The 18,589-nt window shown below is 47.8% G+C and overlaps 1 protein-coding gene across 3 annotated transcripts in view; it reads right to left on the bottom strand.

Annotated features, from left to right (window-relative positions):
• ROR2 (receptor tyrosine kinase like orphan receptor 2) overlaps window positions 1-15,060 on the bottom strand; it is a 222,218-nt gene extending 207,158 nt beyond the window's left edge. The window contains exon 1 of one of the 3 annotated variants that reach the window (XR_002916289.3): window positions 14,600-15,015. Coding sequence is in view for 1 of the 3 variants with exons in the window: in XM_024252698.3 (XP_024108466.1) it covers window positions 14,600-14,696 (97 nt within the window). In the remaining 2 variants the exon portion in view is untranslated. Of the gene's footprint in view, window positions 1-14,290; window positions 14,555-14,599 lie in introns of those variants that run through there. The other 2 variants (XM_024252698.3, XM_063714274.1) reach the window with 2 other exon arrangements.
• Between the last annotated feature and the right edge of the window lie 3,529 nt (window positions 15,061-18,589).

Genomic DNA, 18,589 nt, shown 5'->3' with positions numbered 1-18,589 from the left:
AAAGAAAATGATAATGACATTTTATTTCCAAAATAAAATTTCCAAACTAAAATGATGACACACTAAATTTTGCAAATGGTGAAGGAAAACTGACGTGTCAAGAAAGCTAGTTGAATCTTACATAATTATGTTCTTGACAGCACTGTTAATACAATCAGAAGACAGAATTCTGCATCTCATTTCAATCTAAAGCATCCACTAGGATCTATCTGTGAAAAGTCACCTTCCAGTCCCAAGTCCCCGGCGGCCACCTGGGTCCACACTGACACCCCCAAATATGCTCATTGCAAATCTCCTCCTCGCACCGCTCCATGGATACCCCACCTCCGGCACTCAACACGACTTGGCTGCTGCGCACCAGGAAACCTCAGAGGAGCAGCCGGCTGGCCAAGCACCCCTGCCCCTGCCCTGCGGGCTCCACAAAAGCTGGAGGAGCAAACGCAGCTCATCTCTTTTTCTGTCCACTGCTTCAGGGCCTACCCCTGTGCTTTGGAGATGGGACAAAAGTGAGGGAGCTCCCTGACACACCCTCCCAGGGCGGGGACGGCAGCTCCTTCCTCCATTTGGTCCTACCACAGCCTCCCCAGGAGACCAGGGGCATCCACTTTGCCTCCTACTTCAAAGGGCTTCCAGGTCCCGCATAAATCACACTTGCTGACAGCCCCACAATCCCAGCCACCATGAGGATGTTTGCTTTTGTTGGCTTTTTTGTTTTTGCCCAGGTCCCTGTAAGAGAAACAAAGGCCCTAGGACAGGCAGCACTAGGCGCCTGGCATCAGGGGGCTTGGCCCTGGGGGCAGGCTGTCTTTCTACCAGCACCCACCCCCGGAGAGCTGCCTCATCTGCTCTGACATCTGGGATGCCCCGCTGCAGAAATCATGCACCCCAAGCACAGCCCACAAGTGACAAGGCTCAGGACTCTTCTCCAGGCCAATAGCTGGAGGGAGTTGATGGAGACAGATGGGCAGCCTAGCAATGACCCCCAGAGAGAAGGCCTTGGACACAGGACAGGATGAACAGAGGTGCCCCATATGCCCAAGGGGCTGGCCAAGTGCAGGGATGACAAGCGGTGAACACACAGACCGCAGCCCCAGCTACTCCACAAAGCACCCACCGCTTCCAGCCAGGACTGGCCTCATGAGTCTGTGCCCCCAACTCCTGACCGCAGCACTGACCAGCGCTGAGGGCCGGGACCGGGCAGCTCACCACCACTACACCACTTCCCAAGGCTCAGCAATAGTTTAGCAGTAGAACCTTTTTTCCAAGTTAATTCTTAGGCAGAAACCCAAAAAGTAAAATCAGCAGTGAGCCGCACTTGATCCACAGGCACTTATGGGTGGATGCGTGTGTTAGCTTCCTAGGGCTGCTGTAACGAAGCACCACAAACTGGGCAGCTTAAACAACAAGAATTTGTTGTCTCACAGCTCTGGAGGCCAGAAGTTGGCAGGGTTGGTTCCTTCTGAGGGTCCTCGGCTGTCCATAAGCCGAGTGTTGTCTGCCCGTGGTCTCTTATCTTCAGCCACCTTGCATGTCATCTGCCCCTGTGTGAGCTGGCCTGTGGCCAAACTGACCCTTAAGGACACCGGTCACATTGGATTATAGCCCACCGTAAAGACCTCATTTTAAATTATCACCTCTGTAAGGACTCTTTCTCCAAATAAGGTTACATTCTGAGGTACTGGGAGTTAGGACTTAAACATATCTTCTTTTGAGCAATTCAACCAATAACAGTGTGATATTCTCTGTTAAAAAGTCAGTAAGTGGGAACCCTGAGCCTCCATTATAATGGCCATAAAAACTTGAAACTCCAAGTTTAGGAAGCAGCTCTAATCTTATTTCCACCTCAACATTCTTTTAGATTTCCCATCTTCTGCTTTAGTTTCAGAATATCAAGAAAATTATGATTTTTTGCGGCCAGTAACACAAGCTAAAGTATTTTTTCAAGAGCTCACAGTGCAAACTCGGGATTATAGAATTAAACAGAGACGGCTGCTTCAGTCTGCGCTAAAACAAGCTGACCCAGAGGCGCCTGTGGACGCACTGTTGGTCTGGCAGGAAGCAAACTTGAGTGGAGGCTTTCATGATCATCTTAAAAATGTTAAATATGCTCCAAATGGAATGTGGATCAAATATTTGTAAAGCGCAGAGACTCCCCTGGTGGGGAGTCTGCAAACCCAGAGGATGAGGCGAGTTTCTGACAACTCCAAACTCCCATTTCTCTAACAGCTCACAGGACGCCCCCCAGATCCAGAGATCCAGACGCCCCAGGGGTCCAGATGCACCCCAACTCACATATGAACTGCCACAGCCTACTCAATAAGCTGACTTCCCATCTTCTTCCTCACCTTCTCCTCTGGTCAGAGCCAGACAAAGAATTCTTACAAAGCAAGGAGGGAGATGAAGGGAAAGAGGCCCTCACTGCAGCAGCCCAACTCACTTGTCCCAATTTGTAGAGATAAATGTCTTCCCCAGGAGCTTCAAGAAAAGATTCAACAAAGTGATCACCAGCACAGGAGGGACAGGCAAAAAAGACCCTGAGTCTTTTTATCTTCTTTTGAGACTGAGTTTTGCTCTGTCACCCAGGCTGGGGTGCAATGATCATAGCGCCCACTACAGCCTTGAACTCCTGGGCTCAAGTGATCCTCCTGTCTTAACCTCCTGAGTAGTTGGGACTACAGGCGTGCACCACCATGCCCGGCTAATTTTTCATTTTATTTTTGTAGAAACAGAGTCTTGCCATGTTGCCCAGGCTGGTCTCCAACTCCTGACTGCAAGTGACCCTCCCACCTTAGCCTCCCAAAGTGCTGGGATTACAGGCAAGGGCCATCGTGCCCAGCCTGAATTCTATTAATGACACTTGAGAGCAGCTTCCTTGCTAGAATAAATAAGTAAATAAACAACTTCAGCTAAAATAGGACAACACCTTTGACCAATCCCCTCATCTCCTCCAGGCTGACCCCTGAGTTAGTCTAATATTTGGGTATTTTAATATCTTATTCCAGGCCAATCACAGTGGCACACCTCTAATCCCAACACTCTGGGAGGCCAAAGTGGAGGGATCTCTTGAGTCCAGGAGTTGGAGACCAGTCTGAACAACATAGTGAGACTCTTTCTCTTATAACAATTTTTTTTTTAGTTAGCCAGATGTTGGTAGCTAATCCCAGCTACTCGGGAGGCTGAGGCAGAAAAATCAGCTTGAACCTAGGAGGTGGAGGTTACAGTAAACCCTGAGATTGCACCACCACACTCCAGCCTGGGTGACAGAGCAACACTCCATCTCAAAAAGAAAACAAATGTGAGCCAGATGTGATGCACACTCCTGTAATCTTAGCTATGTGGGAGGGTGAGGCAGGAGGATCACTTGAGCCCAGGAGGTGGAGGCTACAGTGAGCTATGATTGTGCCACTGCACTCCAGCCTGGGCAACAGAGCGAGACTTCGTCTCAAAAAGGAAGAAGGAGATCTTCTTCTAGAGATTGGTATCTCCACAGAAATGAGAGGAGGAAGGCGAGAGTTTTTAAATAGGTAAGTACACATCTCTCCTTCTGTATCATTCTCCCCACTCAGAATCTCTTCTTTGAAATCTTCCTCTATTCGCATCAATAGATCCCCATATTTACTTGCATTTGTAGAATAACCCACAGTTGAGAATTAGCACCACTTATTTGGCTCCCATTCAAATACACAAAGATGTTTCCATGTTTCACTCCTGCAAATGGTGCTGCCAAGGAAGAGCATGAGCATTTCCTTAGAGTGGGCTATGGAGTATGTGCATTTTAAATGTTAACAAGTGGCCAGGCGCAGTGGCTCACGCCTGTAATTCCAGCACTGTGGGAGGCCAAGGCGGGTGGATCACAAGATCAGGAGATCCGGACCATCCTGGCCAACATGGTGAAACCCCATCTCTACTAAAAATACAAAAAATTAGCCAGGAGTGGTGGCACGTGCCTGTAGTCCCAGCTACTCAGGATGCTGAGGCAGGAGAATTGCCTGAACCCGGGAGGCAGAGGTTGCAGTGAGCCAAGATTGCACCACTGCACTCCAGCCTGGCGACAAAGCGAGACTCCATCTCAAAAAAAAAAAAAAAAAAAATTAAATTAAATGTTAACAAGTAATGCCAAATGGCCCTACCTGTGGCCAGTCCTGCACCATTAATGCCATGCTCCCGCATCATGGTTTTCATACTCCTTATTACCCACTTCTGATTTCAGTGATCCGATGAGTCAAAGAGCTTGGGATAACTGTTTTATAATCTGCATTTTCTTGAATCCTAATAAGGCCACACTTTTCACAAGTCTGTGGCCTTTTGTATTTGTTCTTCTGCAAACTGCCTGACTGTACCTTTTGTCCCTCGTTTAACTGGGGCGTTCATCTTTTTCTCACTGATCTTGTGAATTCTTTTACATACTCTGGATGTTGATCCCTCATCTGTTCTCTCTGTGGTAAAGGCCATCTCTCCATCCCACAGTGGGATGTCAAAGCCTCCACACCAAGAAGGAGAAGATTGAGTATTTTGTGTTTGTTATTGGAAAAAAGAAGAAGAGGGGCAGTGAACACCTGGAAGTGAAAGTGCTTCCTCCCTCCTTTCTACGCATTAATACTACATTTGTTTTCATAAAGCCAGTGTTCTGAGTACAGTGGAGAATGGTCCATGCCACAGTCTGTGCTGACGGAGGTGGTAACAAGAGCACCCACCAAAAGAGAGCTCCAGAATGAACGGGACTGGGAAGGGCTGCATTAAACAAGGCTCAGCAGATGCCTCGTGGCCTGAATCTCCGGGCCCCACCCCACACTCACCTGCACAAAGATGTCCAAGAGAGAATCAGTGCCACTCCAAGCCCAGGTTCCTGGGCTCTGCACCCAGAGGGCCACAGCCTATGTGATGCAGGGAAGCAACACCTTCCAGAATTCGGAGCTTCCAAGCCCACGGGAACCCCAGAGCACAGCTGCATTCATGGCAACTCAGCCCCGCTGTGCGCAAATCAAGTGTAAAAGGCCATTTCCAGCAGGGCTGGGTATCAGATAACACCAGGGCTCCTTGTTGATAACAGTATTGAGATGGTGTGAAAAAAACAGTTCTTACCATTCATGCTGAAGTATTTTCAGGTAAACGATTAAGGCTGTCTGGGGCCTGTTAAGTAGGCCAGGGGAAATGAAACGAAATGAACGTGGCAACTGTTGAAGCTGAGTGAAAAATATACAGCGTTCACTGCAGTTTTATGTATGTTGGAAGTTTTCTATAATAAAAATCTTAAGAAAGAAAAATCAGAAAACTTGGGGCAATCCAGAAACTAGACAAAGACAGAGATTTTCAGTCCCTTCAATGAAATGCTATCTGGCCTCAAAAGCACCTGGATCGCATCCATCCTCAGTCCCTGTGACACCATTTCCAATAAAATCATAACTGTGCAATTCTTTTTTTTTTTTTTCTTGAGACAGAGTCTTGCTCTGTCACCCAGGCTGGAGTGCAGTGGCTCGATCTTGGCTCACTGTGACCTCTGCCTCCTGGGTCCAAGTGATCCCCGTCTCAGCCTCCCCAGTAGTTGGGATTACAGGCATCCACAGCCCCCACGCCCGGCTAATTTTTGTATTTTTAGTAGAGACGGGGTTTCACCATGTTGGACAGGCTGGTCTGGAACCCCTGACCTCAGGTGATTGACCCTCCTCGGCCCCAAAGTGCTGGGATTACAGGCGTGAGCCACCACCGCGCCGGGCCTTGAGTCTTTCTTTTAACAGCATGTGCTAAACTCCATTGTTCATTGCACTGGCTTCAGCCATCTATTGTTAGAATTTAACATTTTTAATTCTTTTTTTTGTTTGTTTGTTTGTTTTGAGACGGAGTCTCGCTCTGTCGCCCAGGCCGGACTGCAGTGGCGCTATCTCGGCTCACTGCAAGCTCCGCCTCCTGGGTTCACACCATTCTCCTGCCTCAGCCTCCCAAGTAGCTGGGACTACAGGCGCCCACCACCGCGCCCGGCTAATTTTTTGTATTTTTAGTAGAGACGGGGTTTCACCGTGTTAGCCAAGATGGTCTCGATCTGCTGACCTCGTGATCCCCCCACCTCAGCCTCCCGAAGTGCTGGGATTACAGGCATGAGCCACCGCGCCCGGCCTTAATTCTTTACTTTGAAACCATTTCACCTTTACAGAGAAGTTGCAAGAATGGTGCATGAAACTTCCCTCTACTCTTGCCCAGGTTCACTAATGGGCTTTATCATGGTCTGGGATGACAATAGTAGGCTGCAGACATCAAGCCCCTTTATCCTTTAACATGGCAGCGTGTGTGTCCTATGAGTACAGACATCCTCTTACACCACCTCTGCACAATTAACAAACTCAGGAAAGACACGTCTGACAACACGTTTAAATAACTTATGCCCACCTTCCAATTTCCTCAGTGGTTCCATTAGTATCCAGGACAGTATGTTTTTCCCTCCAGCACAGGGTCAGGGCCAGCACATGCACTGGACTGCCTTGTCCCTGTGGTTTTATTTATATTATTTTATTTTATTTTATTTTATTTTATTTTATTTTATTTTTGAGACAGGGTGTTGCTCTGTTGCCCAGGCTGGAGTGTAGTGGCACGATCTCGGCTCACTGCAGCCTCCACCTCCCGGGTTCAAGTGATTCTCCTGCCTCAGCCTCCCTAGTAGCTGGGATTACAGGCGCATGTCACCACGCCCGGCTAACTTTTGTATTTTTAGTGAGGACAAGGTTTCACCATGTTGGCCAGGCTGGTCTTGAACTCCTGACCTTGTGATCCGCTGGCCTCAGCCTCCCAAAGTGCTAGGATTACAGGCGTGAGCCACCGCGCCCGGCCCCTGTGGTCTTCTTCAAGCTGGACCTGGCCTGCCCTGTTTCATCTCTCTTGTCATCGACAATTTTTGCTACAGACCATTGTTTCATAGAATGTCCCTCCATTTGGTTTGCTGATTTTTGCTCATAATCAGACTCTCTTCCCCAGATGGAAAGCAACCTAAATGATGTATGCTCTTGGGAAGGACGGCATCCATCTGCCCAAATCTGTGGTGTTAACCTGGACCACCCAGGTATTGAGATGCAAATCTCGCCAGTCTACAGTTAGTAACTGTCCCCTTGCCAACAAGGAATCTGTGGGGAAATCCTTTGAGACCACGAACATTTCCTGCTCCTCATGAAACATGTCTTCTTTAATGAGTTTAGCACTCATTCATGACGCCTGCCCAAATCAATCTGTACAGTTATCGCTGTAAAATGTGATATTCCCAACTCGCCTCCCATTTATCAGTTGGCACTTTGCTCTAGGAAGTGCCCTCTCTTCCCCATCCTTCCCACTTAGGTTTCGTAGTAAATTAGTGTTTCCCTATCCACCCAGAAGCTCAGAAAGTGACCTTATTTGGAAATAGTCTTTCCAGCAGTAATAAGGAACATGAGATTAAATCATCCTGTATTTACAGTGGTCCCTAAATCCAATCACTGGTGTCCTTACAATAAAAAGTCATGTGAAAATGGCGATAGAAGTCAAAGTGATATAGCTCCAAACCAAGGGCACCATGAGCCACCAGGAACTAAAAGAGGCAAAAAAGTTTCCTCCCCTAGAGCCCTGGGAGGGATCGTGGCCCTGCTGCCACCTTGATTTTGGACTTCTAGCCTCTAAAACTGTGGGAGAATACATTTCTGGTTTTTAGGTCACCCTGTTTATGGCATTTTGTTACAGCAGGCCTAGGAAACTCATACATGTAGTTATGTACTTATTATCAGTGGTGAGTCCTGGATGCCTATTTTGTTCCTTGTATAATCCATGCTTGTCTTTATTTATTTTGATGCCTAAATGGTCCCAGACTTGGCTGGAACTCCTTCAAGTTGGCCCCTGAGTACATCTGCCACACCCCCACCACTTTTCACCACTCACTTGCGTTCTAACACAACAACACGTTTCAGGCTTATTGTGTATTTTTCCCTGTCCCCGTCCCATAATCAGTCATTTCTCCAAGGTTCTCTAGCTCCTTTAAGATGTAACAGTATTGAGAAAGCAACATCTGGGCACTAAGAAAGCTCACTGCTAATGAGGTGCTAAGAAATAACTGTTATGTGTAGAGTATGTTTTACAAATTACGGTTCATAATTTAACATAATATATACCATATACATATAAATGAAATCATGAGTTACACTGATACCTCCAATTCCAATTCAACCCCTCCAGATTCTTCCTTGCCTTCCCCTATTCCATCTTTATATCTCCCTCCTTCCTCAGCGAGCACCCTGGCTACAACACTATTAACACACTTCTCATCTGTCTAATCTCACAATTGACACAAAGTCATTTCAGAATGGATATACCCACACCACTATGAAAATCAAACCTACTAAGAAGGGTGCCAGTTTTGCTTTCAGGTTGTTTCTCCTGTAGGCTGAGGATACACCGTCAAAGCACTGAGTCCAACATTACGGTTTCTTTTCCCCCATCTGTGTAGTCATGTTACTCATTTGCAACACATTTGCATTTATGTGCTTGTTTGTTTCAATTCTAGTTTCCTGCTATTCTTAGTGATTTATTTTTTGAACTTGTACAATGTCAGCATGTTCTAAAAGTCAAAAATATACCAAAAAATGAGAAAAAACTAATAAAAGGGAAACCACCTCAACATAGTAAAAGTCATATATGACAAGCCCCTAGCAAATATCACACTCAATGTTAAAAGATTGAAAGCTTTTCCTTCAAGATCAGGAACAAGACAAGAATGCCCATTTTCACCTCTTCTACTCAACACAGTGCAGTCATGCGTTGCTCAACGATGACGATACATTCTGGGAAAAGTGTCCCTGGGCAATTTCATCATCATATGAACATCATAGAGTGTCCCTCACACAAACTGCACACCTAGGCTATGTGGTGTAGCCTACTTCTCCTAGGCTACAACAAACCTGTACAGCATGTGGCTGTACTGAATACTGTAGGCAACTGTAACAGGATGGGAAGCATTTGTGTATCTAACCATATAAAAGGCACAGTCATATACAGTAGTGTTATCTTATGGGACTGTCATATAGGTGGTCCATCGTCTGAAAATATCATTATATGGCCAATGACTGTATTGGAAGTTCCAGGCTGAGCAATTAGGCAAGACCAAAAATAATAAAAGGCATCCAAATTGTAAAGGAATAAGTAAAATTATGCCTATTTGTAGATGATACGACCTTACATACAGAATAAGAGCTACAAAAATGCTATTTGAGCTAATAAGCAAATTCCACAAGCTTGCAGGTTAGAAAATCAACACACAAAAATGTTACATTTCTGTGCACTAACAGTGGGCAACGTGAAAAGGAAATTTAAAAAACACAATTCCAATTACAACAGCTCGAAAAGAATAAAATACTCAGGAATAGATTTAACTTAAGAGGCAAAAGACTCATACACTGAAAACTAAAAAACATTGCTGAAAGAAATGAAAGGTCTAAATAAATGTTAAGACATCCTGTGTTTATGGACAGGAAGACAATACTGTTAAGATGATGGCCAGCGAGGTGGCTCATGCCTACGATCCCAGGACTGGGGTGAGGGTGGGGAATCCCTTCAGCCCAGGAGTTCAAGACCAGCCTGGGCAATACAGCTGGACCTCTGTCTCTAGAAAAAAAATCAAAGAATTAGCCAGGCATGGTAGCGCGTGCCTGTGGTTCCAGCTACTTCAGAGGCTAAGATGGGAGGATAACTTGAGCCCAGGAGGTAGAGGCTGAGCCCAGGAGGTTAAGGCCAGAGGTAGTGAGCCGTGTTTGCACCACTGCACTCCAGCCTGGGTGACAGAGCAAGACCTTAACTCATAAAAAAAAAAAAAAAAGTTAATACTACTCAGATCCATCTACCGATTCAATGCAACCTCTACTAAAATCCCAACGACATTTTTGCATAGCAATTTGTGGCTACTGACACCTGAAAGGAAGCCAGTGAAGGGGAGGAAGTGAATCTTTAATTTTTTTATTTTAATTAATTTTAACTTATATAGCTGTGTGTGCCTGGTGGCTACTATAGTCCACAGCACAAGCCTACAATGAGGAGTTCAGGCCTAAACGTTTCCTTAATTTAACTGCCCATTGTGTCAACTATCCCTCTAGGAGGGTGTGGAAATCATTAGGCTGGGAGCATTTGAGATTTAGGGGAACCCTCCCCCACTCCAGGAGGACTTGAAGCAGCCACCACATTCTCCTCTGATAACATCTAGAAAGTGACAAGAGTGCTTACTGAAGCTCATTCCAGTGACAATTAAAGACATACACACCACTTCCCATTAGAACTTAAGGATTTCTAGAGGACCAAGCTACTTAGTCAAATTAAGCTACATTTTTCTGTAATTATTTCCTTCCCTTTAGCTTTTGAGTTTTTTGCTTTTTTCAGAGATAGGACTTAAAAAGAAAACACCCACAGAAATCCCAAAAACAGTGCAAACCACACCAATAAAATTCCCTATTTTGTAAAAGCTTTATGAAAATTCCCAACACTGTTCAACAATTCTTTGGCCACTCTACGAATATGATTTTAAACAGATTACACCCCAGACATATTTTATGACAACTGCACACGCAAGCAAAGCTGTCCCGCCCTCGTTTCCAACTTGGCAAGCTCCTCAACAAAACCAAATAAATACATGCTAGAAAAAGTCGGCTGCTACAAAACCCCGGCCAGTTGCAGCTATAATTAATGGGCTGGAGCGCCTCTTGTTGCTTGGATTTTTACTTTCAAAACTCAAGAAGCCCACACTACCCACTGAAAGCCTCAACAGTGTTATGGTGGTGTCGTGGGGCAAAGCAGAACCTAAGAGTCCAAAGGGTCACTGAGAAGTAATGTTTTCAAAGCCAGTCCTTTCAGCCCAACAGTCCCTTCATGAAATTGCTATTGGCCATGCAGCTGGGGTGCAACCAATAAAAATCCAGACCTAACTAGCAATGCTTCCACTGCAAAACAAAGCCCCTTGGTTTCTTTACTTTGAAACCTTACATGCTTGATATTCACAGGGTCCACTTGGTGGTCACCATGGAGCTCCCAAAAAGGAAATATCCTAATGACAATGTACGGAGTCACAACCGATGGGCAACAGCAAGGAAGAGCCCTCCCCGAGGAGCCCCCAAGGAGGCACCTCAAGGTAAACCCAAAATTGGGCTGCCCAGCCCTTCACCACGTGGAAACCACAAGACGCTGATGGGGGGTGGAAGAGGAGGAGGAAGGAGTCCTTCACAGTGTCCCCTCCAGGTTCCCAGGGAATGAACCAGATAAACACCAAAAGGAAACGCCTGTCATCAAGGAACCATTTTAGAAGATGGTTATAAACCCTGGGAAGGAGTAATACTTTGTAGCGTTAACTTTCTTTTCCCTGACTACAATGTGGAATTATATAATTAGAACTCTCCAAGGGAAAGGATTACAAAGAGTACACAAATTTCCAGCACTACAACAGACTAGCCAGGTCCTGCAGATTAGGGAGCTCAAGTCCTTCACATCCAGTTCCCATTTCAATAATGATAACTTTTCCCATCCTGCCTCTCAGGGAATGCATTTTAAAGGAGTGCCAGTCCTCCAGCTGAAACCTTTCTAAAGGGGATTAATCTTCCCTACCTGTCAGATGAGCTGTTCCTACCCCTGCATTTCTATTCCACTGATTTCAGAAGAGCTTCCAAAGAAAGAACAGTGTCAAATTCAGACTCTGCCAGACTTAATCTCTTGGAGGTTAAATCCAGGCTAACTGTTTAAGGGGCAACAAGTGATTCACTGCAAACCACACGTAATAGAGAGACATACAAACACCAATTACAGCAGCACTTTGAATAAACAATAAAAAAAAAAGTTTCACAATAAAAATAAAAATGTTGTTTAACATTGCCTTAAAAATCTGCAGAGCAGTCACCAAAAACTACCCCTGGAAAACGCGCATTTTAAAACCCATGTTGCTTTTTTACATATAAAATATAAACCAGACTTGTCAGTTTTCCATGATTTGCTTTACTAATTAAAAGTTCAGCTTGGCTTTCCAGAGCCCTCTCAGTTACACTGAGTGTCACATAGGGTCCACGGTGATCAGATTTTCAGGGTGACATGCTTTATGAAGTGGACACGAAAGTTAAGCTGGATCTTACAATTATACTGAAAAATTTCAAATGTGTAGCTCTGTGCTTGGTACACAGCCATAATAAGAAAAATATGTTGCCTTACTATATACATAAAAACTTTTCTTTTTCCACAAAGTCTTCTTATTCAAGATGTTTCCATTTATTTTCTTCTAGATGGATTTCTTCTAGACGGATCACTATCATTATTTATTACCACCGTCACTCCAGGGATCTGGGCCAAAAGTAAACACTACACTGCCAAAAATGGGGGCTGGGGGGACCCTAATGCTCCATCGTCCCCCACCTACCCTACCTAGGATTGGTATATAGTCCCAAATCAGTATTTATCATCAGAGGAAACAGAGTCTTGCTATTAAAATGTGGAATAAGAACTTACAAATCCTTTTAGAAAAACCCTTAAATGGTTTTACATAATAAATTATTTCGTGGATAAAACACACTCAAATAACAGGGACTCCTCTTTTCACAGCAGAAAAGATCCCAAACATTCAAATCTCCTGTAATCATATAATTTTATTATTATTTTGAATAAAGATTATCATACTCTTTGGATTTTGTTAACCTAGCCGCGTACAGAACGAAGAGAATTATATCCTATGCCCTCTCCTATAAAGATTATGAGTATTTCACTAGAAAAAGAACAGGGTTCAAAAATTAAAGAAAACGACCCCAATTGCTTTGTTCATATAAGACATTTGTACATTCACTGGAAACTATGACAGTGTTTAAATTCCTTCACCCAAAACTCAAGGAACTTTCCTGTTACAACCACCTTGGCTTAAGCAATGGACCCATCCTGCTTTCCTCATCACCCATCTAAAAACCCCCACCACAGCACCGCCCCTCAAAGGCTGCGCTCAACCCTCACGGTCTGCAAGGCAGAGTTTTTGCAGGACAATTAACCGCAGGGTGACCAGCAAAGGCCGCCCAACAGCACGTCCAGCAACGTGTTTAAGCCGCCTCCCCGCCACCCCCTCCCCCAGCAAAGGGATCTCCTGGGAGATTCTTGGGGGAGGGGTTGCAGAAATCGACAGAAGTCTTGAGTGATGGATACCAACTTAGAATGTGGTTTACTTATTTTATCGTGCACTCTGAGCGGTTTATGCTTTAATGGACAGTGAGATAAACGCAAGCTCCCTTCCCAAATCAAGTAATTAGGAATGTCTGACGTAATCAACATCTGCTTAAGCCAAAACACCCCCCCAGGAAAGACTGTGCAGCCTTTCTGACTCGGGTACCTTGGGCGGGCTAGGGCGGCAGGCCAGGATACCTGGAGCGCGCAGCTCCCAGCAGGACGCAGGAAAAGCAGAGCGTCTCCCAGCCTGCGACTGTCCCGATTCTCACCTTCCTGCAGGAATGCAGGGAGGGGGGATACTGAAGCCCATTTACTAGTAAGGAGCGTCTCACACATTTCGGGGGCTTCAGGCGAACCCCATAGGTCTCCGGCACTCCTGGGCCTGAAGGCCCCGCCCGCCCTCCTCCACCCCCGCAGGGTGCCGAAAATCCAGCCAGAGGCGCGCGGGCGGGAGGTGCTCCCGCAGTCTGCACAGCCAGAGCGAACGCGCCTTCTCCAGGCAACCTAGGCAGGTCCCAAGCTGCACTTCCGAACCTCCCGGCCGTTCCTCTGCGCCCCGGGTCCAAGCAGCCGAAGCCGCGCAGGGACTTGGGGGAAGTGGGGCCCCGGGAGGAAACCCACCTAGGAGCCGGGCCCCGCCCCTCCCGCCGCCAGCCTCCTACAGGTCCCGGGGGTCCCCCCGGCGCGGCCAGAAGGCGGCCGGGCCCCCGCCGCTCAGGGACCCGCGATCCCAAGTCACAAACCATTTCAATCCAGATCACACGCCACTTCGGCCACCCCAGAGCGGTGGAGGAGAGGAGGTTTCAGGGACCAACAAAAGGGATGCCAAAGAGCCCGTTTCCATCAAGCGGCCCGCGGGCTGGGAAAGTCAGGACCCGGGAGCCGCCGGCGCCCCCACCCCCGCCGCAAGAGTCGCTTCTCCGGGGCCACGTCCAACCCAGGATTCCGCCAGGCATCAGGCCGCCCTGGGGTTGGGGGGACGCTCCGAGACAGACGGGGGACATTCGGGGCCCTGTGCCCTTGAAGGAGAAAGACCTCGGGGAGGAAGACCGGGTCCTGGGACCCTCGGGGCACATCTGCGGACTCGGGTCCCGGGCCCAGGGCGCGCACTCACATTCACACTCGCACTCCCACTCGCGACCCTCGGGAAGCGCCACCAAGAGGCTCCCAGCCGCCGCCGCCCGCCCCCAGCCTCTGGAAACACTTAGGCGTACCCAGAGCGCGGCTTATTGTAACCAGCCCGAGAGGGTCCGGGGTGCGGGCCGGGAGCGGCGCCGGGCGCGGTGCGAATGGCCCTGCCTGGCGCCCCTCGTTCAGGAGCATGGGCGCCGGCGCGGCGGCCGGGAGCATAGTGGCGGCGGAAGGGCTGGCCAAGCGAGCCGTGAGCCACCGTCTGCGCACCAGCCGGAGCGCCAGATCCTACCTGAAGTCCGGGACACCGAGAGCAGAAGCGCGGCGGCCGCCCAGACGGCCGGGATGCACAGCAGCGGCCGCCGCGGGAGCGCCGAGCCCCGGGCCATGCCGCAGGCAGTGGGGGCCGGGCAGCCCTCGGAGCTTCGGGCCGGGGCGCGGGGTCGGGCGCCACCACCCCTTTCTGCGGCGCGTCCGCTCCTCTTTCTCCCTGGCGCTTCGCAAACGGGTCCACTTAGAGGACCTCGTCGTCGTCCTCTTCTCCGGGCCTGGATGCGCCGCTCGGCTCCGGCCGCGGCGAGGGCTGGCTGGGGAGGTTCCTTGGCGCGGGCTGGGGCGTCCCGCCGGCCGCCAGGACGAGCGCGGGGGGCGGACCGCGGGCGAGCGCGCAGGAGGCAGGGTCCCCGCTCGCCCGCCCCGATGGGCAGAGCGAGGCCTGCGCCGGCGCCCCCTGCCGGGGGAACGCGCGGGCGGTGGGCGGGGGCTGCAGCTGGGGCCCCGGACCTGCCTTCTGCGCCCGCCCTCGGGCCTGCGCCTCGGAACGCTGGAACACAAAGGTGGCGCCTTGGGGGCGTCAGCCGGAGTTCGGCAGGTCTGCCCACGCAGGAGAGGCGCCCAGAGCGGGTGCCCCCGACTTTCGGGGGCGACACACCCGGGGATCTAAGTCACAAATCAGTAACTCCGGGCTGCACTGCGCACCGGGACAAATCTGAGAGCCACCCAGTCCCAGACACCAGCGGCGAGGCAGGAAGAGGAGAAGCGAAAGCTGCAAAAGGAAATGTTCAAGAAAACAAACAGGCCGCGTTGGCACCGGCGCCGTCCCAGGTCGGTGGGGACAAGCGCGTCCCCCGAAATGCTCAAAACTGCCAGGGGTGGAGCTGCGTGGAGGGAGCCCTCGGGAGCGCGATGCTATCCGAAGCCACCGCAGCTTTTGGTTTACTGTTAAAAGCAAATTGTATAATTTTACCCATTAAAGGCAGAACACTATTTGTTCTCTGCAGAGCCCCAGAACATGCAGAAGTAATTTGCTTCACTTATAAGAGATATTTTGAACACAATTCAAATAGCATGTTTTCTTGCTTATTCTTGGTTTTGCTCAGCACATGCAAATGTCTTTGTTTTTCCTCTTAGAGGAAGGAATTGGATTCTCCAGTATCTCAGTTGCTTGTTCCATGAGATTGATCTTTTAACTGATTATCCAGCAGTTTGTTTGGTGTTTTTGCTGGAGTACCAAGCCCTGTTAATTGGAGGGCATTAAGGGTGCCAGACCTGAGGCCTTAGACATGGCCAGAAATAAAAACTCTCTTGCTATGGTCTGCGAACAAAATGACTAAGCCAGCTCTAGCTTGTTACCTCTGTTAAAAGTATTTAGGCGCCCAGCTATCTCTACCCAATTTGTGTAGGGAAATATCTCACGCAGTTCTCATTCCCAGGAGCTGCTGTAAATCCAGTAGGAGAATGGGAGAAGATCCTAGCCCCTCCTCAACTGGATGGCAAAATTATTACCAAACTTCTTAGACAGGCTCAGGCTGTTCCTCTGCCCAGGCTGGTGCGGGTCTGAACCGGGGGGCTGCTCTCTCCAGTGGTTAGAGGACTGCCAGGGGTTTATCTTTGGGGTTTTCCCCCTTTTACCTTCCTTTAGCATCCTTAAGGATGCTTTTAGAGTAACGTTTTAAGAGTAGGTGCTGAAGCACTTAGTTCCACACCCTTCTCTTCTGGATCTAGGGAAAACCCGACAGGGGCTGCAGAGAAGGGTCCTGAACCTGCCCTGGAAAACCCCTCCCTCAGCAATGCTGTGTCCTTTCCGTGGTGCTGTGCGGCTCGGAGAAGGTGGTCCCAGCACCTTTGCTTTCCATTTCACACACAGTGAGAATGTGGCTCCAGAACCATTTCATCAGCAGCCCTGCCATTTATTTTTGTGTGACCTTCAGGAAAATGACCTCATCATGCCCCCATCTGTGTGTTATTTTCACATGACTGAGGCCCCACAAACCCAGCTCAAAGGTTTAAACAGCAACATATATTTTGCTGACAGTTTCTTGGGTGGAGTCAGAAATGTGGGTTATATTGCATATGATTTCTTAAAAAGCTTTTTAAAGCTTTCTTTTTTGGCATTTCTCTCTCACTCTCTCCTTCCTCCCCTTTCTGTAGGTTCTGAATTGAAGGATAAACAAAAAAAGCAAAGTTGGAAGGATGAAAATACAAGTTTTCTCAGTGGTTAAGAGAATATGGCTTACGTCCAAGGCCAAATTGGAGCAACATATTCCTTTCCATCTGTATTAGTCATCAATTGCCACATAACAAATTGCCCCACGATTTAACAGCTAAAAACAGTAAACATTGGTTATTTCACACCATTTCTCTGGGTCGAGAAGGCAGGAGAGGCTTAGCTAGATGGTGCTGGCTCAGGGTCTCTCAGGAGGTTGCAGTCAGATGTCAGCCAGGGCTGTCATTATCTGAAGGCTCGCTGGGGCTAGAGGAGTCTCACAAGGTGGATTACTCACATGCTCAGCAAGTTAGTGCTAGGTATGGATGGGAAGACTCGGTTTCTAGCCACGTGGGTTTCTTGGGCATCTTCACAAGATGGCTTCTAGCTTTTCCCAAAGTGAGCAATCCAAAAGAGAGCCAGATAGAAGCCACAGTGTCTTTTATAGCCTAGCCTTGGAAGTCACATGCCATAATTTCTGCAATATCTATTGGCTCCATGGGTGAGCCCTTTGTCATAGAAGGAAACTAAACAGGTTTATATATACCAAGAGATAGGAATCACTGGAGGCTGACACCACACCAGCTGTATGGGGACAGCCATTTTCATCCTTGTGATGAACAGCAAACAAGAGGGAGAGAAAATGATCAGGGTCTATACTAGCAAGACCGGCAGGAACAAGCCCTTGCAGGCCTTAAGAAAGGAGCCATGCAGATATCTGGGAAGAGTATTCGAGCTGCAGTGAAGAGCCAGTGTGAAGGTTTCAAGGCCAGGGATATCCTGGGATATCTGAGACCTTGGTGGTTAAATTATGTGGTTTAATTCACATTTTCCTGATGAAGAGTCATGTTCTATATCTTTTCTTATGCTTATTGGCCATTAGCCTACCTTCTTTTGTCAGATGTCTATTCAAATTTTTCTGATTTATTTTTATTTTTATTCTTTGTCTCCCTCAAATCATGGAATTTATTTTCTTCTCTGATTTTTTAATAAGGTTGGATGCCTTCTTCTTTTCAAGTGTTGCCCAGGCATGGTGGCTTTTGCCTCTAATCCCTATACTTTGGGAGGCCGAGGTGGGAGGATCACTTGAGTCTAAGGGTTCAAGACCAGCCTGGGCAATATAGTGAGATCTTGTCTCTACAAATAATAATTTAAAATTAGCCAGGAATGGTGGTGAGCATCTGTAGTCCCAGCTACTCGGGAGGCTGAGATGGGAGGATCACCTGGGACCAAGGAGTACGAGGCTGCAGTGAGCTCTGATTGCACAACTGCACTCCAGCCTGGGCTGCAGAGTGAGATCCTGTCTCCAAAAAAAAAAAAAAATTTTAGAGCTCTTTTTTGTATGTTCTGGGTGAAAATTCAAAGAGACAGATATATTTTCTTCCAGTTTCTGGCTAGTTTTCATTTTTTTAATGATATCTTTTCATAAGTTGCAGTTTTTCATTCTGCTGAAGTCCAGTTTATCCATTCTTTCATTTGTGGGTAGTGCTTTTTGAGTTTCAATAAATACCAAATCAGACCCCTCCCTCCCACACAAAAAAAAAAAAAAACCAGAATATGGAGTATCTGGGCATACCAAACTTCACTGCGTGGACGTGGAAAGTAGGTGACTACAGTCCAAGGCCTTGGGCCCACTGTGCTTTTGTGAGGAATACATGCAGACCAGTGTGGCGGAGTTTTTCACTTGCTCATTACTTTTTCAGTTAGGAAAATCCTCAGCTGAATTGTACCCTTCTGCTCCACTAGCAGGGAGCTCTACAAATATCCCACTGCAAACAAGATAAATTGCCAGACTTG

Source organism: Pongo abelii, chromosome 13, assembly GCF_028885655.2.
Source record: "Pongo abelii isolate AG06213 chromosome 13, NHGRI_mPonAbe1-v2.0_pri, whole genome shotgun sequence".
Taxonomy (NCBI): domain Eukaryota; kingdom Metazoa; phylum Chordata; class Mammalia; order Primates; family Hominidae; genus Pongo; species Pongo abelii.
This window is presented reverse-complemented; position numbering and strand designations above follow the sequence as displayed.